This window comes from Anopheles funestus, chromosome 3RL (assembly GCF_943734845.2).
Source record: "Anopheles funestus chromosome 3RL, idAnoFuneDA-416_04, whole genome shotgun sequence".
In the NCBI taxonomy this organism is placed as follows: domain Eukaryota; kingdom Metazoa; phylum Arthropoda; class Insecta; order Diptera; family Culicidae; genus Anopheles; species Anopheles funestus.
This window is the reverse complement of record NC_064599.1, coordinates 11,133,145-11,147,500: the sequence shown is the minus strand read 5'-3', so window position 1 is coordinate 11,147,500 and position 14,356 is coordinate 11,133,145. Positions and strand designations below refer to the sequence as shown.

The 14,356-nt window shown below is 42.2% G+C and overlaps 7 protein-coding genes across 12 annotated transcripts in view; 5 read left to right on the top strand and 2 right to left on the bottom strand.

Annotated features, from left to right (window-relative positions):
* Positions 1-795, bottom strand: part of LOC125768129 (elongation factor 1-alpha) — a 3,395-nt gene extending 2,600 nt beyond the window's left edge. The window contains exon 1 of one of the 2 annotated variants that reach the window (XM_049435385.1): positions 673-795. The gene's annotated coding sequence lies outside the window, so the exon portion shown is untranslated. Of the gene's footprint in view, positions 1-626; positions 646-672 lie in introns of those variants that run through there. The other variant, XM_049435386.1, reaches the window with a different exon arrangement.
* A 477-nt stretch (positions 796-1,272) lies between these two features.
* LOC125768141 (E3 SUMO-protein ligase NSE2-like) lies at positions 1,273-2,446 on the top strand. Its single transcript, XM_049435402.1, has 3 exons — positions 1,273-1,636; positions 1,708-1,835; positions 1,912-2,446. The coding sequence occupies exons 1-3, from the start codon at positions 1,552-1,554 to the stop codon at positions 2,302-2,304; spliced, it is 606 nt and encodes a 201-aa protein (XP_049291359.1). The 5' UTR covers positions 1,273-1,551; the 3' UTR covers positions 2,305-2,446.
* A 385-nt stretch (positions 2,447-2,831) lies between these two features.
* Positions 2,832-8,369, top strand: LOC125768134 (venom acid phosphatase Acph-1-like). 4 transcript variants are annotated; one of them, XM_049435394.1, is made up of 8 exons: positions 2,832-3,189; positions 3,297-3,451; positions 5,878-6,134; positions 6,222-6,694; positions 7,029-7,127; positions 7,194-7,439; positions 7,512-7,697; positions 7,778-8,369. In XM_049435394.1, the coding sequence occupies exons 4-8, from the start codon at positions 6,500-6,502 to the stop codon at positions 8,294-8,296; spliced, it is 1,245 nt and encodes a 414-aa protein (XP_049291351.1). In that variant the 5' UTR covers positions 2,832-3,189; positions 3,297-3,451; positions 5,878-6,134; positions 6,222-6,499; the 3' UTR covers positions 8,297-8,369. The 4 variants fall into 4 exon arrangements, with proteins under 4 accessions (XP_049291351.1, XP_049291347.1, XP_049291349.1 ...); XM_049435390.1 differs by lacking the exon at positions 2,832-3,189 and having other exon boundaries at positions 3,274-3,451; positions 5,878-6,694; XM_049435392.1 differs by lacking the exons at positions 2,832-3,189; positions 3,297-3,451 and adding an exon at positions 4,681-4,849 and having other exon boundaries at positions 5,878-6,694.
* Positions 8,370-8,383: 14 nt separating this feature from the next.
* Positions 8,384-10,938, bottom strand: LOC125768124 (poly(A)-specific ribonuclease PARN-like). Of its 2 annotated transcripts, none has more exons than XM_049435371.1 (6): positions 10,807-10,938; positions 9,735-10,701; positions 9,392-9,676; positions 9,272-9,327; positions 8,959-9,194; positions 8,384-8,875 (listed from the first exon to the last, which is right to left on the bottom strand). In XM_049435371.1, exons 1-6 carry the CDS (start codon positions 10,823-10,825, stop codon positions 8,609-8,611), a joined length of 1,830 nt encoding a protein of 609 aa, XP_049291328.1. In that variant the 5' UTR covers positions 10,826-10,938; the 3' UTR covers positions 8,384-8,608. The 2 variants fall into 2 exon arrangements, with proteins under 2 accessions (XP_049291328.1, XP_049291329.1); XM_049435372.1 differs by having other exon boundaries at positions 8,593-8,875; positions 8,963-9,194.
* Positions 10,939-11,160: 222 nt separating this feature from the next.
* On the top strand, positions 11,161-12,160 carry LOC125768142 (mitochondrial inner membrane protease subunit 2). Its single transcript, XM_049435403.1, has 2 exons — positions 11,161-11,721; positions 11,787-12,160. The coding sequence occupies exons 1-2, from the start codon at positions 11,376-11,378 to the stop codon at positions 12,044-12,046; spliced, it is 606 nt and encodes a 201-aa protein (XP_049291360.1). The 5' UTR covers positions 11,161-11,375; the 3' UTR covers positions 12,047-12,160.
* Positions 12,161-12,332: 172 nt separating this feature from the next.
* On the top strand, positions 12,333-13,237 carry LOC125768148 (DNA-directed RNA polymerase III subunit RPC10). The gene is made up of 2 exons (XM_049435410.1): positions 12,333-12,575; positions 13,052-13,237. Exons 1-2 carry the CDS (start codon positions 12,435-12,437, stop codon positions 13,235-13,237), a joined length of 327 nt encoding a protein of 108 aa, XP_049291367.1. The 5' UTR covers positions 12,333-12,434.
* Positions 13,238-13,305: 68 nt separating this feature from the next.
* On the top strand, positions 13,306-14,175 carry LOC125768139 (threonylcarbamoyl-AMP synthase). Its single transcript, XM_049435400.1, has one exon. The coding sequence runs from the start codon at positions 13,306-13,308 to the stop codon at positions 14,056-14,058; it is 753 nt and encodes a 250-aa protein (XP_049291357.1). The 3' UTR covers positions 14,059-14,175.
* Positions 14,176-14,356: the final 181 nt, after the last annotated feature.

Sequence of the window (14,356 nt, the reverse complement as noted above, 5' to 3'; positions counted from 1 at the left end):
AGGAAAGGAAAACCGCATACTTTTCTCCAGCCTACTTCGCTCAACATCAAAGGCAGCAGACCAATCCAAAATGGCTGCCCGGCTTCTAGTTCTTTCTCCCATCCCACCGTGTCAGCCGTTTTCCAGACACGGTGACCGGCGCCATGTTTGAATATTTGTTCTTCCGAATGAAATTATCATTTGGGGGCATTTGGGCACACAAATTTCGGCTGATGGACACTTGCATTTTACGAAATAAAGCACAAGTGCTTCGCCATAAGGACATGGACAATTAGCTGATTCTTACTCCACGTGTCGAAATCACAATTTCCACAGAAGCCGGTACAACCCTACAAAATTTCAGCAACAGAATGTTCCCCCAAAGGTGGAAACTTGTTGCTTGAGAACCGTATGCATACGTTACCCATTTGCACACTACCGCGAAATGTTTAATTGACTACGAGAATTGTAACGAAACTACACACGGCTCGTCGCCACGTGTCCAGCAGTAGAAAAAGCGCTGGAAACAAGCCGTTTGTCACAGATTCCTCACTTTTCTAAACGTGTCCCACACTTCAACACCAACTGCTTCATTTCACCAGCTACCACACCAAAACTATCTCACCCGAAAATTCACTTTTCCTTACAAATTCAGAAATACCACACCACAAGATGCCACAACTTCACACTTACAATTCGAATTCAAACAAAGGGCTAGCGAATGACTTGTTCTGGCGAGAGACACGAACAAAAGAAGGAAGAAAATGGCAGGCGCCTTCGTATATATACTAACGTGAATCCAACGCAGGTTGGATCATTACATTTGCTCCGCGGAGAACTTTTGATCCAGCCGTTGACGTTTGTCCGCCACAAGAACGGATTTTATTGAGCTGAAATCGTAATAACATTAGGTTCCACAGCGGTCCAACATCATTGAAATATAGTTATATTTCTTTAGGAGCTTTCTAAATTACTCAAATATTTGAACAAAGCATCGACAATTTTACTACTTCACTAGCAGCTAAAATTGTAGACGAAAAAATAATTCTGTTGCATGTGCCCATCACTAGCTACTGATCTGGAAGGTCCATCACAAGTCAGAAAAAACGCGTTTTCTGAAAACGCATACTTGACCGGAAGTTCTCCAGCATACTGCCGCAACATTTTTTCATTATTATTTGACTTTTCTAGCTTAATTTCGCTTGAAATACATTGTACAATTATACTCATGGAAAAACATCGAGCGAAAAAATAACCTTTCTCTGTATGATTCCATATTCCAGAAATGTATACGATAAATTCACAAAAATGCATATTCAAGCAAATTTTACATTGACAAATAAAGTCAAGCAAGCGCAATCGACGTTCAAACTTTGTGGATTTCTGTCGTCTGTCATAGGCAGGATTGTTTACATTTCGAAGGGCGGTTAAAATTAGTTTATAAACAAATCATTCTTCTTCGCTGCGTACAGAGAGGGTTGTGTCCTTTGCGATTTGGCGTCCTTTATAATTTTAGCAACAAGTGGTTTCGTTATTTTGCATCAGTGGTATTAATAGCATCCCAGCTGCAAGATGAATATGCTCGAAGCCAATATGCGTGTGGTATCGGACAGCCTTAACAACACTGTCCGGTTGGCGGCGGAGTTTGGTGATGAATGTAAGTATTCGCGCGGAAGTTGTAAGCCGATATGTCCTCATATGCAACCTTTTTTTTGAATCTATTTGCAGCAATGAAAGATTTGAAGCTGTACACCAACCTGGTAGAAAAACTGTGTATAATCGATAGCAAAATGGGGAATCATCGAAAATCATTAGCCGAATCGCAAACGGAACAAACCGTGGAAGGCTTCGACCATGTAATGAAACGAAACTTGTACCATGTTACCATGTTCATGCTAAATTGACTTTCTGCTCTCCTATCATTTGTTCTAGTCTTACGAATCCAAGCTAAGCAACAAGAAACCGCAAGTACGGGAACACAAACGATACAAGGACTTTGTACGGTATGCCAAACCACTGCTAAATCCATCACTGGAGGAACAATCAACCCAGGGCAACAATGATGACGATGATTTGGTAATCGAGGATGATGGTAGCAATTCCATCGATCCAATTACGAAGCGTCCGATGGAAGTTCCAGTTCGTAATAAACAGTGTAATCATGTGTACGAAAAGAGCGCCATCGAACAGCTGCTGGAGCAAAATCCACGTGTTCGCTGTCCTGTAATGGGTTGTCCTGCGAAACAATACGTTCAGCGACAGTTACTTGAGGTCGATATCAAGCTGCAGAAGCAATTGATGCGAGCTCGTGCCGCTCTTTTGTAAAGCAACGAACGCAAATGGTATGATACGATGGAAAGATCGTTTGTTAATAAATGTTATCTCATTGATTTAAGCAATTAACTTACTTAAGAATCCTATTTAGTGTCTATGTATTAAATCTTTTGCATATAGCATAAAACATTTTGTCGTCCAACGCAATGTTTGTCCAACTTTTTCGTACACCTTTAAAATATGCGATCGAGTACACAATTAGCACTTGCCGCTTTCGGTGTCGCTGATGTCGGTGATGGGTCTAAACTTTCCACAAGCAAGCACAGCAAGTGTTGTTGTGGAACCGCAACCAGACTGCACAGCCAGCACACTGTGCTCGTTTTCATTTGCTTAGCTGGTGGCCTTAGGGCTAATAACGTTCACCAGCACTAAAGCAATTGAGCCACACACTAACTCATTCGAGTTGCGTGTTACTTTGTCGCGCTTGTAAAGAATCATTACACATGTGTACACAGCGGTAGTTAATTTAACATTATGTGACTCTATTGTGTAGTGATTTGATCAATAATCATCTCAATGCGTTTCTCCAGTGAAGACTTCTATCTGTAGTTTAGTGTGACCTTCACCAACACACGGTTGCAAAGTACGCCAAGAACCCCGTTGTTAACCGTAGCTGATGACAAGTCCAGCTCACACGGCTCTGTTCAGTGTTTTGCGCGGCTACACAGATTGCAAGCCTAGATAAACCGATAACCCGATAACGCACATTACATTCCATGAAAAGAGCAACGATAAGAATTCCGACAGGGGAAGTAAGTTAGCACATAGGTATCAAGGAAGCAACGAAAAAGAGAATGAAGCTACTAAACACAACGGTTCACGGTTCGCCGCATTTACTAGCGAAACATTGAACGTGGCAGAACTGGGTTGAAGGTTGTAAGTGTTGATGTTTGGTGCAAATTTTCCGATGGGAAATTCCGACTGCGACGGATTATAATCGACGGATTATAAAAAATAATTTTAGATTGTTTTATTAATCCTAGAGCCAAGGCTTAGACTAACATCGTGAACGTTGTGAAAAAACTACTACACTACTGAACTACCTCAAAAACTTTCCAATGTGTTATGGAGCCATCCCAACCTTAGACCAGGAGGCATACCTTCGTGGAGAAGGAACTGGTAACTTTCAAATAAACAGGTGAGCTAAATGCTAGGGGAAGCCGTTCTAGTGGTAGTTCGTTCTTCGCATTTTATCTGCTTTTCGTTTGGTCCATTTGAAAGTTTATGATGCTTCGTTTTACATCATGTGAGCTAGGGAGTAAAACGCGGCGTGTGTACGAGTGTGTGTTGGTTAAGAAAACATAATTTTGACCTAGAAAACAGTAAACATGTTTTAAAACCGCAAAATTAAGGTTTAGTACGCTGTTATCCAAGGAACAAAATTATTGTATCCAGAATAGAATGTAGAAGACCTAATTTCTGGGTTCTATAACGTTAAAACAGAAATAGAACAACAATAGACAAACACTATCTAGCTTCCCGGACAAACTATACAGCACTTAAACAGCGTTGGAACTAAAGTATAAGCAACCGTCGAGGATCGTTTCTTATTGTATCATTATAACAAAAAACTAAAAGTGAAGTTTTTCGCATTAAAAATTGCGTCAAATATTCTTAAAATTTGGCTTTGGTGCTTTGGGCTTAACACACGATCAAGATTAAGCTTAAGCAGCTACAAAGCAGCATAAAAGTTCCACCCTGGTTTTTACTCCAACCAGTAAAAATACAAGACGGATCCAAAAACAGAACTGTTTGAGTTTCAGCTTGTCTTAACCATACGAAGAATATTTTAATTTTCCTGCTCACCGAAAATGAACACAAAAGGGAAATTGGAAAGGAACGTGCACTTTCTTTCTCACGTGCATTGTCGATGCAATGAAGTATTTCGGTGCAGACAGAAGGAATTGGAAGCCGACAAGAGCAGGAAGAAAGGAATTTCTGCACCGTGAAGGGGAGCATGATTTATTTTAAAAAGACGCACACTTCTCCAATCAGTTGGGTTGCACTTGGCAAAAATTTAATTCCCGCGTGCTGGTTTTGAAAATATTCTTGTTGCTTTTTTAATTACCGTAAAGATGATGAAAGTTTAAAAGATTTCTACAATTCGAACCCATAGTCTTTAACAATTTAGAACAGATTTCAAGATTGATTAAACAACAAACTGTTCTAGAGTTCAAACAAAACTTGTACAATTCGATCAATTCGTACCTGATCGTATGATCGTCAGTGTAACAACGTGGCACGAGATGCGTTCGCCAAACAATAGCAAATGATACGGATCGGTTAATGATGCGTACGTACGAAAAGTACCACGAACCGTTTAGCCTGAGAAGCGGCCATGTCTCGATCGTACGAACCACTAAACAGCCACAGCCATTCTGTCTTCTTCGCGCCGACACTTTCCTATCTTTCTGTGGCGCATGCATCTCGTGCGACCGATGAGATGATTTATTTTCAGTCCAAAATTGCACATCACAAAGATTCGTAGATTGAGACAGTGAATCGGTTTATCGACAGGCACGGCAAAAACGACCCTGTAAGTTGCTGGTTTGTTGTGTAGAGTTGCGTGCCGAAAGTGCGGTTAAAACATTATCCATTCAGTGGTGTATTGAAGGGATAAAGTTGGATTAAAGGTGTTCAAAGTGGTGCAGTATCGTAAGTAACACGAAAAATGAATCCACTGAAGGTTTTTACTTTTCTTTCTGTGTTGTCTTTACAAAGGTTGCGTCGGTAACCAAGGCCCATATTGTTCTAGGCTTTCTTGACTTAAGTGTTCACCGTTCCCGGATAGTAAGTTCTCCGAAGCGGATGAGACAGCTATTTACATATTCTGGTTTTCGATACACGCGTATAGTTTATCCTGAAGCTCGCTTTCGTTTGATATTTTCCTTCAACATTCACGTTCTTTCATGCATGCCCGCAAGGGTGTTTGCCATACGCACGAAACAGGGAGCAAAACAGCGAAACATTTTTGTTGAGCCACTCTAATAAAGAAGAAGCAGTAACAACAAATTCATTATAGAGCTTAGCTTAATTGATATATAAACAAATATTAAAATACAAGACTTGCACTCAATGGGGTTATCAGCCGGAATTCATAATTGTATGTGCTTTAGAGGTCAAATAATTGGGAAGATTACAGAGTAAAGTAACGTTTCCGTCATAATGAACAGACCTCATCTACTACACATACAAAACAAATCTAACTGACTTTTTTAAAGTCAATTTTACATAACAAAACAAAGACCACGCGCTGCAAAAATTGGTATAGTTAGAATTTGCTAAGATTTATGATGCTAATTTGCCGATACGCAATAGTAAACGTTTGTATTGTCTTCCATTCCTTATCATAAATCATTTTAGTTTCCCATCTGTGTGGCAATATAACTGGGGCAAACTTCGCTAATGTTTTACTCGTGATCGATCAAGTTCAAGGTTATCAGATGGCGATGGTTCGATGACCAACGTTTCAACGTGCTTGATTTGTGTTGCTTAATTTCAACCTCAAAAAACCTGTTTGCAAATTTGCGTTTTAAAACCTTTCTGGTTATATTTCCGTTTTAGGCCACCGTCCCGTACGCTATCGGCCGTCACACGGTCGGTACTCCCTCAGGTGCGTCTGTTTCGTATCCAGGTACCGGATAATACAACGGCCACGGTTTCAGCCAGTGGGCCCGTTTCCCGGCCGGTGTCGCAACCACAACCGCCAAACCAAACAAACTGATCACTAACATCCAATAGTGGGGGATCGACGAGCACAGCAAAACTTTGGTCCAGCGAGGATCGCTTATCACCGGTGACCATCACGCCGGGACAAACCGGTATTTGTTATCCCCCACTCTCTTAGAACTAAGCAATAAAAATTTTTAAAAATACACACACATACTATATACCATGACACGGACAAGACAAGCTCAACGAAACGACTAACTGGTAACTTGGAAGCATCCTCCAAACAGCGCCCTATACAACGATCGGCAACGGAGTGAATATTTGAATGTGTATATGGCAGGACGGTCCTTGTCTTAATTTGGCTACAAAGCAATTAACACAGCTAAAACCTCCCAGACAAACATTCAGCATAATCATCCGCACGCACAGTCGCGATCGTCGCCTTCCTTTCCGTCGCGTTCCAAGAAGCTGGAACGTGAAGCCTATATAAGACGAGCTCAGACGCAGCTTCGCCATGTATTATTTGAGCCGCCGCGTGCTTATCATGTTGACGTGCAGTGTGCTGATCACGACGATCGTCTTCTTTACCGCCTACGGCGTGTACGGAGCACCGTCATCCGAAGAGGACCATTCAGACGAGGGCAGTGATGTTCACTTTCTGGACCAGCTAGATCGACGGCCAGGCTTCGAGCTGAAGCAAGTGCACGTGGTAAGTTCACCGGTCGTTACAGGTCCGTGTAACGTGTTTCAAATTTTTGACCTACTTTATGTGGTGCTACGCAAACAAAACAGTGCTGTGTGTGTTTTTTGTTTGTTACTGTGGCTTAGTAACTGGTTAAAGGAATAACGCATTATTCTCAGAAAACTGAAGATAGCGGAGTGGTGCTTACTGTTTGCGACAGCTTCGATTACAGACTCTTCCAAGAATCCTGTCGATGTGCTAATACATTGCAAGCTTATGAATAAATTATAGCGATTTTCAATGACAAAGTTCGCTTACTCGTAAATCATAATTCTTCATTGTGAATTCTCAACTTCAACAGTTTTTCCGCCACGGACAACGTACACCGGCCGACACGTATCCGAACGATCCGTACGTTAACTATACCTTCGAACCGTACGACTGGGGACAGCTGACAAACGTAAGAATCAAGCATCTTTCCAATATACAATTTTAACTACAACGCAGTCATATCTTTCTTCCGCAGCACGGTAAATACTCAGTCTACGAACAGATCGGTTCCTGGCTGCGCGATCGCTATGGACGGTTCGTCGGTGAAACGTATCGTGCCAAAAACGTTCATGTACAGACGACCGGTGTCTCACGCACGCAGATGTCGATGCAACTCGTGCTAGCCGGCCTTTTCCCACCGGCAGGTACGCCTCTCGAATGGAACCGGCGTCTCAACTGGCAACCGATACCGTACTTCAGTGAACCACTTAGCCAAGATACGGTCAGTTGAAGCTTCGATTTTAATTGGTTTGTAAAGCAATTTTCATACGATAGTATTCTCTCTCTTTATCAGCTTCTGCTAGTGCGTGTTTCCTGTCCACGATACACCGAAACTGTGAAGGAATCTTTCCAGCTGCCGGAAATCGTTAGTCTAATGAACGCTAACAAACAGCTGTATGAGAATCTCACAAGCATCACCGGGCTGACGATAGCGAATCCGGACGATGTGCAATCACTGTTTAGTACGCTTAAGGCCGAGGTAATTTTTACACAATTTAATCGTACTTTTGCAATGAATTTAATACTCACATTTTACCGGTTTTATTTTTCCTTCCAAAGTTCGAGTACGGTCTAAAGCTGCCCTCCTGGACGAAAGCATACTATCCGGACAAGCTGTTGCCTTTAACGAAGAAAAGCTACGCGCTTAACGTTTACACCGACGAGATGAAGCGTTTAAAGGGTGGTCCGTTCCTTCGCAAGACACTGAACGAATGGGAAGCCCTGATCGCTAATCCGACTGGTTCGCACAAGAAAATCTTCCTATACGCTGGTCACGATTCGACCGTCGTTAACATTCTGTCGGCGTTTAAGGTTTGGGATGAAACTGTCCTGCCCGATTACGGTGTGATGGGTGTGCTGGAACTATACCGCGATAGTAGCAACGGTGAATACGGTGTAACCGTTAGCCAGAAACAACTCGGACAGCGTCTGCAACGTCTCATAATACCCGGCTGTACCCCACTGTGTCCGATCGAGAAGCTGAAAACCGTGCTGAAGAATACCATACCGACCAACTGGAAGACGGACTGTGTAGCGAAAAATCCCGACACCGTTGAACCACCACCGTCGGGACCTTAGAGTAAAGGTAGCTGACCACTGTGTAGCCATACTGTGTAAGGTGTGAATAAACTAGATGTCTATGTAAACATGATCATGGTTTGACCTTCATTTCCTTTCAATGTACACCAGGGTGCAATGATAAAACGGCACATGGTTAACCTTACATACATTTTTTTATACTACAGGATTATGTATGTAACACAGTTTCACTTGAAATCAGATGCTGTACAGGCAGTCGATCTTACGGTGCTGATAGCACAAGCACTGTTGTCAAGATAAGAGGCAAAAACATTGTTGTGCTTTTAGGCACACGTCCAAACGTTGTTCCGCTTACCAATCATTGTTGTCGGTGAACGTTTTGCGAGCCTTTTTAACGGTTCTCCACCCACCACCGTCGGCTTCGTTGTCTGCCGGTGGTTGATCCTCATGCTTGCCCTTCCGCTTAGCGGAGGTTACAGAGTCATCTATTTTTTGTCTTTCTTCTTCTGCTTTTTCTTCCCCGCTCGGCTTATCGACTGGTTGTCCGCATCGAACTTCTGCTCCATTTCCTCTGCCAGGACCACCCGTACCGATTCGTCCTCGTTTAGTAGCAGGGCGCTAAAATGAAGACAATACCAAAAACAAAAAAGAAAAAGCATAAACAAAGCAAATAATTGTATGTAAAACGTTGCAGTATATACTTGCAGTTTCATTTGCGTGAACTGTGCAAAGCTGTACACTTTGAAGCCGGTGTGGTATCCGATTGTTTTCAGCACCGAACTCGCAACGATTCGATTGTGCAACGACACAAATGCGGAAGTATTATCCAGCCAGTTGACATGTACCAGACCGAACGGTTTAAACTTGCTCATAATATCAGTGGTTCGCCAATTTTCCGGGAAAGTAACGTAGAAAATGTGCTCCCGTGATTGTGACGCTATTAAAAGTGGGGAAAAGAACAGTTCATGTTGATATGAATTTAATTTCCCTTTGCTTTAGTTGTAGTCTCCTTACGTTCTTTTCCATTTAGATAAATGTAGTTGACATCATTTAGCCGGGTAATGAAAATTCTGTAAATAATATGGCTTGATATAATTGCACGTCTTAACAACAAACGGTTCAGAAATTATCTACCGATTCATGTAATGTTTCAACGTGGTGTCCTTCGGAAGTTGAAGTAGATTAACCTTGAACCGACTGACAAGTCCTAGGAAGCAAAGCCCGGTAAGGTACGCATCGTAACCAGCTTCGTGCTTTTTCTCATCGTCCACGCTGTACTGATGGTCGGGTAGTTCGGCATGTACCGTGGGAATTGCAAATGGTGCCTTGCTAACCGCGTCGTACACGTGCGCCAGTACGGACGAGTTAACGTCCACCTTAATCTCGGCGTTCGTACACAGGTACTTAGTGTCGAGAAGACTGGAAACAGAAACGTACTTTAAAACTCGTCTTATATACACTCGACCGTGGCACTTACAGTGGGAAATATTCTTTCGTGAGCTTCTTAAATTCCTCATAGTCCGCTGGTAGTGGTTTAAAGAACTGGCGAAGCACGTAAAACAAATCGAGCAGCATGTTGTGGCCAATGATTAACTTGCGTGCCTTTGACAGCTCCTGCAGTACCAGCGATATTCCAACGTTCACTTCGAGATCTGCATTTTCTTGTGCCCGACGCTTCTCATCCAGTGCCTGCTCTTCCTCGAGTGAACGTTTCCGTTCCACCTTAATGGCCTTCTGATTGTTCTCTAGCGATACGGTGGAGGTAGTGACTTTACGCAAGAAGCGCTGTTCTATCAACTGGTAAATCAGCTTTCGCTGGAATGCATTACAGTTACCGACGATGAGTTCCGGCCGGTCAGACTGTAGAAACTGCTCAATACTGGCAGCTGTATCTTCCACTTGTTGCTGAAGCTCTGCAGGCACTGGGACTGCATTGATGTCCGCCGTTTCAACTGCTTTGGAATCCGATTCGTTCGAATCGTCCTCGGCTGCCGCCAGTATTGTGGCTGCTCGCTTTGCTTGACGCTCCTTCAGGTCAGCCCTGTACCTTTGCTCTTCGATTTCGTTTGCATACGACAATCCTTCACGGAACAGTCGATTAAAATCGAACCCATTGTCAGCGAGAAAGCGTATACTTTCGCCCTGACAGCTGAACACGTTCGTACGACCTTTGGGATAGCAGAAAAAGTTGTAACATTTGTACGATAACCGTGGCTCGGCGTCCTTTTGCTCCTCCGCCGGTGGTTCAACACGGAAGGCACACAGGCCAAACTGTATGATAATATACTGGGCGCTATTTTCGACCATTTTCAAATACACCTCTTCTGGTGTATCGAAGGGAAATATGGTACGATCGGACGCCAGTCCGGTGAATTCGCAATCCATAGCGAAAAACGTTGCATTGCGGATTGTTTCCCGAATCAATGGAAGTTGCTCGATGAAATCTTAAAAAAATAAGGAAAACGAAAAATAAGCACTTTTTTTACCGCGCTATGAATGATACGAGTTTCCCGATGCTGCTAGCAAAAGGGATAGAATGCAATATTTACTTTTCTTGGTAATATCCATTGATGAAATCGAACAATTGTTGCAATGAAGCTGGAAACGCGCGGGATAGATGCGAAAGAAAAGTATGTACAATTGTTTATACACATCCTAGCCATCAAATGTAGCAGTGTTGCCAGTTGGACAAAAAAACACATTTGATCGAATTATTCCACAAACAAATGAACTAGGCCTTTTTATATTTTGTACTTCCTAATTGTTGAACAAATAGGAATGTTTACTTATGCATCTATTCGTTATTGAATTCATAATGAAGATTTTGAAGCTGAAAATGCAACGAGAATATTATAAATTTAGACAATTTGTTTGAGAGTCCCTGGATTACACAACGCATTGGCAAATGTCAAAACATTGTCAAATTATTTCCAAAACAATTGGTACCAAAACTTTTTGGAATAGGCTGCGCATTGCATTTGAAAATTTCGTATTTTGAAGCAAATTACAGCTCACAATTAGTGGCTACAGTATAAACGATGATGTACCGATTAATTTGTACTGCGTAAGTTTGAACATTGAACTATTCTAGTCGACGGCCACCAACGAATCGCTCATAATGCGGTTCCCGACCTTCCTAAAATCGCTGCTGCTCGGCGTTCCGGTAGGAGTGACTCTGCTCGATTGCGTCGGATATGTGGCGCGGGTTGAAGGTGTATCGATGCAGCCTGCTCTCAATCCGGACGCAAGTGTGACAGATTATGTGTTCCTCTCGCGCTGGGCCGTACGAAACATGGACGTGCAGCGGGGCGACATTATTTCGCTCATCTCTCCCAAGGATCCGAGTCAGAAAATTATCAAACGCGTTGTTGCTCTCCAGGGAGATGTGATCTCCACTCTAGGCTATAAGCTGCCATACGTTACGGTCCCGGAAGGGCATTGCTGGGTTGAAGGGGATCATACAGGTAAGCAGTGAATGGTTATTTGTTTGCAGAAAATAGCATAAGTTTGTGTCGTGTTTCATTTGCAGGTAATTCACTAGATAGCAATACATTCGGACCCGTTTCGTTGGGCCTGGTTACTGCTCGGGCTACACAGATCGTTTGGCCGCCATCCCGCTGGCAACAGTTACCTTCATCCGTACCAAAAACGAGAGTACCGATCGCGATCGGTAAACGGTCCACTACCGGCAGCACGAGAGCTGCGAACAACCATACCGCTAGCAATAGTAGCAGCAACAGCTCTTCACCATTGGTTCATCCCATTGAAGAAGTGCATCGACTGAATTGATAGAGAAATGTGTCTGAGGTTTTATTTTGAGTAGAAAAAATCTTTATTATACATGATTAACCAATCTCTTTGTTTGCCACCAAGCCAATTTCTTAATGTACTCTGCAAAATGTATTTTATATTTTCGACATGTTTAGTATAGAGTGCGTAGAAATACAGCGGAATGAGTCGCATTAATTTTACCACTACTTTTGAGAAATATTCGCCGCCTTCAGGGCACTAAATTTTAATTTTTTTACCTAAATGTATAGCATAACTTTTTTAAGGCCTTTATACACCTTGATAATGTGACATTTGGAAGAAAAATCACACCAGTAGTGATGGCGTTGCATGTTGATTCACATCGTGCATATTGCCCATTACAAAATAAGTTTAGTTAGTGCAAAAGATGTTAATGTTCTGTCCTACGTGTGGCAACTTACTGCTGGTAGAGGAAGGCACCGATGCGCTTAGGTTTTCCTGTAACACATGTCCTTACATCTGCAAAATAAGGCAACGAATTTCCAGCCGAATCTACCCGAAGCTTAAAGTGAGTAAGGGTGTTTGACACATCCGGTTCCGTTTTGATGGTGAACGCTTTATCGCTTCTACTATAGGCGCCAATGTTTTGAAGATTTCTTTGAAAAGCATATGGATGGTTATTTACAATATCATTGAGACGCAAATACCGCTTGCGATACAATGTTTTTCATGCTGCAGCGGTTCCAAATTGAAAACTAATTTTACAATTTTGTATAACTGATTTTCAAATTTGGAAAATAACTTTACGGCTTCGAAATCAAATTTGCAATGAAGCGTTTCATTTAGAGAAACGATTTGCATATTCAAAATATAGATTCACAAGTTAGAATTGTCAGTGAGAATCGATAAAAATTCACCTTCTAAATACAGGACAGCTAACGAATCAATGTTCCTCTTGGGTCGTAATATACCTGTGATAAGATTACATTGTGATAACTATACCTTCAAGTGTTTCTTCTATGTAACGATTTTTTCTTTTTGTAGGAAGTAGACCATGTGATGGGTGGGTCGGCCGCATGGGAAAACGTGGATTCGACAGACGCGGTGTGCCCTTCCTGCTCCAATAACCGAGCATACTTTATGCAAATGCAAACTCGTTCGGCTGATGAGCCGATGACAACTTTCTACAAGTGCTGTAATCAAACGTGTGGCCATAATTGGCGCGATTAGGAAAAATAAAACTTTAAACCTTATCGAGGAACGAACTTATGTCTTAAATTCACCAAATTCGCGTCGTGATGTTCAGTGAACTGGTGCGGGCAACTGTGAAAATAATGCAACGAACATATGGTAGTACTGCAAATGATGTAGTTGGCAAACAATTAAGTGTAAACGCAGAACTGAGCCCAATTTCAGTGAAATGGCAGAATGCGCAAATAGTAGCAGTGGAAAAGCTTAAGAGAGGGGAAGTAATTGCGATACCAACTGATACTGTGTATGGGCTTGCTTGCAGTGCCAACAATCCAGTAGCAATACACCGGCTATACAACATAAAAGGACGGACAGAGCTGAAACCCGTGGCTATATGTGTGGCAACTATAGATGATCTTAAACTATGGGGCGAGACAGAGCATTTGACCCATCATCTATTGGATGAACTTCTACCAGGAGCGGTGACTATAGTTGTAAAACGTTCGCCCAATTTAAATCCATTGCTAAATCCTGATGTGTCAAAAATAGGCATAAGAATTACGGAGAACAGATTTATACAGGATGTATGTGCAGCGTTTAACGAACCCATAGTACTGACTAGTGCGAACAAGAGTTCCAATAAAAGTACACTGAACGTACAAGAGTTCCAAGATCTATGGCCTCATCTGGGGGCAGTGTTCGATGGAGGACAGCTAGGGTTGTCGGAAGAGCAAAGAGCAGCATCCACAGTGATTGATTTATCATCACGGAATTTCTATAGCATTATACGGTATGGGGTGTCGGTGGAGAAAATTATTGATATAGTCGAAAAACATGGCATCCGTCAAAGCGATGTCTAGTATCAACAAAACGCTTATAATTACGGCTACTAACAGAATTACGCAAAGATGTATAACAAAAAAGAATTTTTCTGTGCTTTTCCCATTCTTAATAAAAACAATCAGCTACAGACATCATTTAACAAATCGGCTCATTTCTAACAAAAACCATCGTAGTAAAAAGGCTAGTCCAGGTATGATCTTCGACCAGCAGGGTATTAGATCGATTGCCGAAGCATAAGGACCGCCATCTACTAACACTTGCATTGCGCTTGTAGACATACTAACCACACATTAATTGAGTGTTAGCAACTAACAA

Bases quoted from the DNA above. Each gene is read 5' to 3' on its own strand.
- LOC125768142 (XM_049435403.1), top strand. From the start codon at position 11,376: ATGCGGTTCCCGACCTTCCTAAAATCGCTGCTGCTCGGCGTTCCGGTA. The intron at 11,722-11,786 runs GTAAGCAGTGAA...TTTCATTTGCAG, and splicing joins GGTTGAAGGGGATCATACAG to GTAATTCACTAGATAGCAAT.
- LOC125768141 (XM_049435402.1), top strand. From the start codon at position 1,552: ATGAATATGCTCGAAGCCAATATGCGTGTGGTATCGGACAGCCTTAAC. The intron at 1,637-1,707 runs GTAAGTATTCGC...ATCTATTTGCAG, and splicing joins GGCGGAGTTTGGTGATGAAT to CAATGAAAGATTTGAAGCTG. The intron at 1,836-1,911 runs GTAATGAAACGA...CATTTGTTCTAG, and splicing joins CCGTGGAAGGCTTCGACCAT to TCTTACGAATCCAAGCTAAG.
- LOC125768148 (XM_049435410.1), top strand. From the start codon at position 12,435: ATGTTAATGTTCTGTCCTACGTGTGGCAACTTACTGCTGGTAGAGGAA. The intron at 12,576-13,051 runs GTGAGTAAGGGT...TTCTTTTTGTAG, and splicing joins GAATCTACCCGAAGCTTAAA to GAAGTAGACCATGTGATGGG.
- LOC125768139 (XM_049435400.1), top strand. From the start codon at position 13,306: ATGTTCAGTGAACTGGTGCGGGCAACTGTGAAAATAATGCAACGAACA.
- LOC125768124 (XM_049435371.1), bottom strand. The intron at 9,677-9,734 runs GTAAGTGCCACG...TTCTGTTTCCAG, and splicing joins ACGAAAGAATATTTCCCACT to TCTTCTCGACACTAAGTACC. The intron at 8,876-8,958 runs GTATATACTGCA...TCTTCATTTTAG, and splicing joins TCACGCAAATGAAACTGCAA to CGCCCTGCTACTAAACGAGG.
- LOC125768134 (XM_049435394.1), top strand. From the start codon at position 6,500: ATGTATTATTTGAGCCGCCGCGTGCTTATCATGTTGACGTGCAGTGTG. The intron at 7,128-7,193 runs GTAAGAATCAAG...TTTCTTCCGCAG, and splicing joins ACTGGGGACAGCTGACAAAC to CACGGTAAATACTCAGTCTA. The intron at 7,440-7,511 runs GTCAGTTGAAGC...TCTCTTTATCAG, and splicing joins AACCACTTAGCCAAGATACG to CTTCTGCTAGTGCGTGTTTC.